The 4,143-nt window shown below is 38.2% G+C and overlaps 1 gene segment (V, D, J or C); it reads right to left on the reverse strand.

Moving 5' to 3' along the window:
- Nucleotides 1-760: 760 nt before the first annotated feature.
- On the reverse strand, nt 761-2,948 carry LOC114004963 (T cell receptor alpha variable 10-like). The segment is given in 3 exon segments: nt 761-975; nt 2,285-2,647; nt 2,859-2,948. Coding segments are annotated over 3 exon segments (630 nt in total).
- Between the last annotated feature and the right edge of the window lie 1,195 nt (nt 2,949-4,143).

Genomic DNA, 4,143 nt, shown 5'->3' on the forward strand with positions numbered 1-4,143 from the left:
GGTTCCCAAAATTAAGTAAAATAATACTTTAAAAAATGTATGCCAGAAGCAAGAAATTGCCATTTTCTGTTCACAAAAACGTATAAGATAATGAAACCAAACCTGGAAGCCATTATGGCCAGTTCAAATAACTGGATGGGATAAGGCCAGTTCAAAATAAAAGGTAACTCTTAGCCTTAGCCATAGTAAAATAATATAATCAATAGTAAAAGAGTGCAGAGTTAACCTTAATCCATACTTAAATTTTCTTGTTATTTTTCTTCATTGCATCAATCCATCTATGCCTAAGAAAAACTACCATTAGTTGAAAATTTATTTTTCACTAATACAATAGAGCTATTTAATTAAATACAATCCTTAAAAGTATATGGTGAGGTATGTGATATTACAGAGTATGAACTGTCAGTGCTCTAAGTTTAAGTAATTTTGTCAATAGTCACATAATTTAGTAAATGATAGATATAGCACTTCAATGCCTATGTCTTACTTTTTTTTGAGGGGGGTGGTTATAACTTTATTTGAAAATCAGCAATCAGTTCTCATCCACATGGACTATTTGTAGACTTTTGAAAGTGGTAACAGGTACATAGGTCACCAGAGTGTAGAGCTTGTTGGATGAATCTTCATCCTCCTTACGTTTTCTGGACAACCACACACAGATACGATACGGGACAAATTCTTATTCTTTGACCCAGACAGCTTTGTTGAGCCTGGTATCAATGCGCACATCTGGACTCCCCATCTCCTTCATGGAAAATTTTCAGATTTCTCTGAGTGTCCAAGGGGCGCATTTCTGGAAGCCCATGTTATGGATTCGCTTGTGAATGCTGATTGTGTAGTCCTGGGTCAACACCTCGTTGATGGCAGAACAGCCCTTCTTGTTGTCACCATCCTTCTTTGCAGGAGCCATTCTGCCCAGCCTAAGTTGGAAAGAATGCCCATGCCTTCCAATCGCCATATAAAACCTGCCAGGCACTAAAGCAAGCAGGAAAAATGCTTACATGGGAACAGAAACTTGATAGGATATTCCTGTAAAAGGAAGTGAACTCTATAGACAAATCCAGATTAAAGCTCATCAGGAGGGGACCAGCTGGTAACGTGGTACTTAAGGTGCTGCATTCCCAAATGACCTACTGCAGTTTGATCACTGGACCTAGCAGAAACTCTCTCTCCCTCTCTCTGTCTCTCTCTTTTTTTTTCTCTCTCTCTGGCTCTCACTCTCTGTCTCTCTGGTGAATGTACATGCTCTATAGCTAATTAAATAATAATAATAAATATTTTTAAATTTTAAATACATTAAAAAATGCTCATAATGGGAAGATCTTTTATCTGTTTGTTACTTCTTGTACCTACAAAGACACCTGCCACTTATTATGTGTTTAATAAATAATTATCTAATAAGTAAACACAATGTGCATCTATCTTCAAAACTAATTATATTTTCGGGAACCAGCAGTTAGCGTAATGGCTATGTCGCTGGACTCCCACGTAGTCGATCGTGGTTCGCATCCTGGACCCGGTGGCTTAAAACTCACGCCGGGCGCGTGTGCATGCGTGCCCAAGATCCCGAGAGGAGAATGGAGGAGAAGGGATTGCGGCATGACCATCCCCCCTGGGGGTGATTTCTCGCTTTCTGTCTCTATGTCTCTCTCTGTCTGTCTGGCAAGCGCACGTGCCCTATAGCAAAAATCTCTCCAAAAAAAAAAAGAAAACTAATTATATTTTCTATTCCCCTATAATGCCTCTCTCCCCTTCTTTTCTGTGACACAGTGAACTTCTGAGAATGCCTTTAAAACTTATTTGTTCCATATATTTTCAATATTACTTATTAATTACATTTTCATGCATTTTATCTTATTACCAATTATTTTATAAGTTTCTCCATAGAAAGAAACTTATTTTAGATAAAAGTAATATTTTATAAGCCATATGAGTAGACCCAGTGATCCTGACTATGGGCAATGTTGCACATATCATTATCATCCTAAGGAGTATGTGTTTTTTATTTTTCTTGTTTTTCTAGTGATTAACCACCAGGAGCATATTTTTCCTCTCCCTGAACTCCAAGGACTTCTCAATTTCTTAGTATTAGAGAAGCCTTTATGATAGTTGAAATTATCAGCTAAACCTGAGCATTTATGATGGGCCGTAATTTCACATGCATTAATTCATTTAATCCCACTACCTGGCCAAAGTCACACAGATGCAGTCATCTGAGATCAGAGTTAAACCCAAACAACTAGCTCACTTGTGAAAGTATACACAGTAGAAAATAATGTCTTACCCACCCAAACCTCTTTGATAACCTCCAGGTGCAGGTTTGGGTACTGGCTGCTGGTGCCCGGGGAGCACAGTGCGCCCACCACACAGACGTAGGGAGCTGAGTCGCTGAGCTGGGCGGCTGTGATGAGCAGAGAGCTTCGCTTGGCAGCAGCATCCAGAGTTGCTGTGTACCTTCCATTCGACCGTTTGCTGTCACTGTAAGTCATGACTGTCAGGACAACAGGATCTTTCCCTGTGTCCCATTTGTACCATCTTAAGTTGCCAAAGGGGCTCACGGTGTAATTGCATTGGAGAGTGCAGTTCTCTCCCTCCAGGACTTTCAGGGACTGAGGACTCTGTTCCACTTGGTTTTTCCCACTCGCCCCTATTCAAAAAGCAAAATAACAGTCAAGAGATCAATCAGTCTTCTAATTTATAACCCTTCTTTACTTTCTACAGCAAGTCACAGATAAACTAGAAAACAGTTCCATTTTCTTCCCTCTTCCTACACTAATGCACTACACCATTACCCCAATCCTAAGAAAATGCTCCCTGGACTTCCACTGCAAGCTGGCTGAAAGCCCCCACCAACTTACAGCAAAAATAAAGCCACAAAGCAACGAATGAGGTCCTCAGATGCTTCTCCATTCTTATTGTAGAGAGGTCTACCCCAAAAGCTGGCTTGTCTGTTCAATACTTCTTTCTTTATTTAAAAAAAAAAAAGTTAAATGAAGATATCCTCATGAATTCTCATAAAGCATGCCCAGCCAATAAGAGGCCTGACTTAACCTCTCTATACACACTCACAGCTACGGGTAGGACCAATGCAAACACTGCCATCATGGGGTCAGAACTACAGTTGCTAAATATTTCTGATTAAGCTTTCCTCCCACGTGCAAGGTAACATAAGATATATAAACCCTAAATGTCCATGTAAGCACAATAGATCACTAATTAAGACATGTGTTTGAAGATGTCAGTCTGAATTCTGGCTCTATGTGATATTTGTAGAAGAATTAAGCTCAACTTTGTCATCTGAAAATACATATAGAAACTCCCAACAATTTCTAACAATTGTTTTTTAATTATTCACATGTAAAACCTATAGTAGTGGCTAGCAAAAAGCTTTCCGTCAGGTAAAACATAAGCTTCCTTGTAACAGGGATTTTTATCCATTCTATTCTCTATCCTATCCTCAGTTCCTAGAATAGAACTTGTCAAGAAATGGAAACAACAAATTTGTATTAAATAAACGAAAGGTAACTTTTGTTCTAGTAATGCGAGTAGGACTTTTTGTCATACTTTTTAATTCAACAATTATTTTTGAAAGGTCTACTGCTTTTTTTGAAATGGTTATATGAAGGGACTTCAAAAAGTTCATAGAAAATGAAAATAAAGTGCAAATTTATTTTGATGCAAAAATATGTCAAAATTGTCACATAAATTGGTTCAGAATATACATTTTCCAGGAACCTTTTGAAGACTTCTTGTACCATCCAAAATCGTAAGAAAGCTAATATGTTATTCATATCAGACAAAGTAGGATTTCCTGAAAAGAATGACTAAAGATAAAAAGGGTTGGGTGGTTAATTTTATACATCCCCTTTGCTAAGCTACAGTACCCAGATATTTGGTCAAACATTGGTCTAGATGATGCTATGAAGGTATTGTTTAAATGAGAGTAACAAATCAGTATACATAGAATAAAGCCAATTATCCTCTATGTGAGTGTAATCTAATCAATTGAGGATCTTAAGAGAAAAATACTGAGGTCTTTCAAGGAAGAAGGAACTTTGTCTCCAGATGCCTCCAAATGCAAGCTGCAAAATCAGTACTTCCCTCTGTCCCGGTCTGAGAGCCTGCCCTGCACAATGTGACTAG

The sequence above is a fragment of the Tupaia chinensis genome, unplaced genomic scaffold, assembly GCF_000334495.1.
Source record: "Tupaia chinensis unplaced genomic scaffold, TupChi_1.0 Scaffold140763_1, whole genome shotgun sequence".
Taxonomy (NCBI): Eukaryota; Metazoa; Chordata; class Mammalia; order Scandentia; family Tupaiidae; genus Tupaia; species Tupaia belangeri.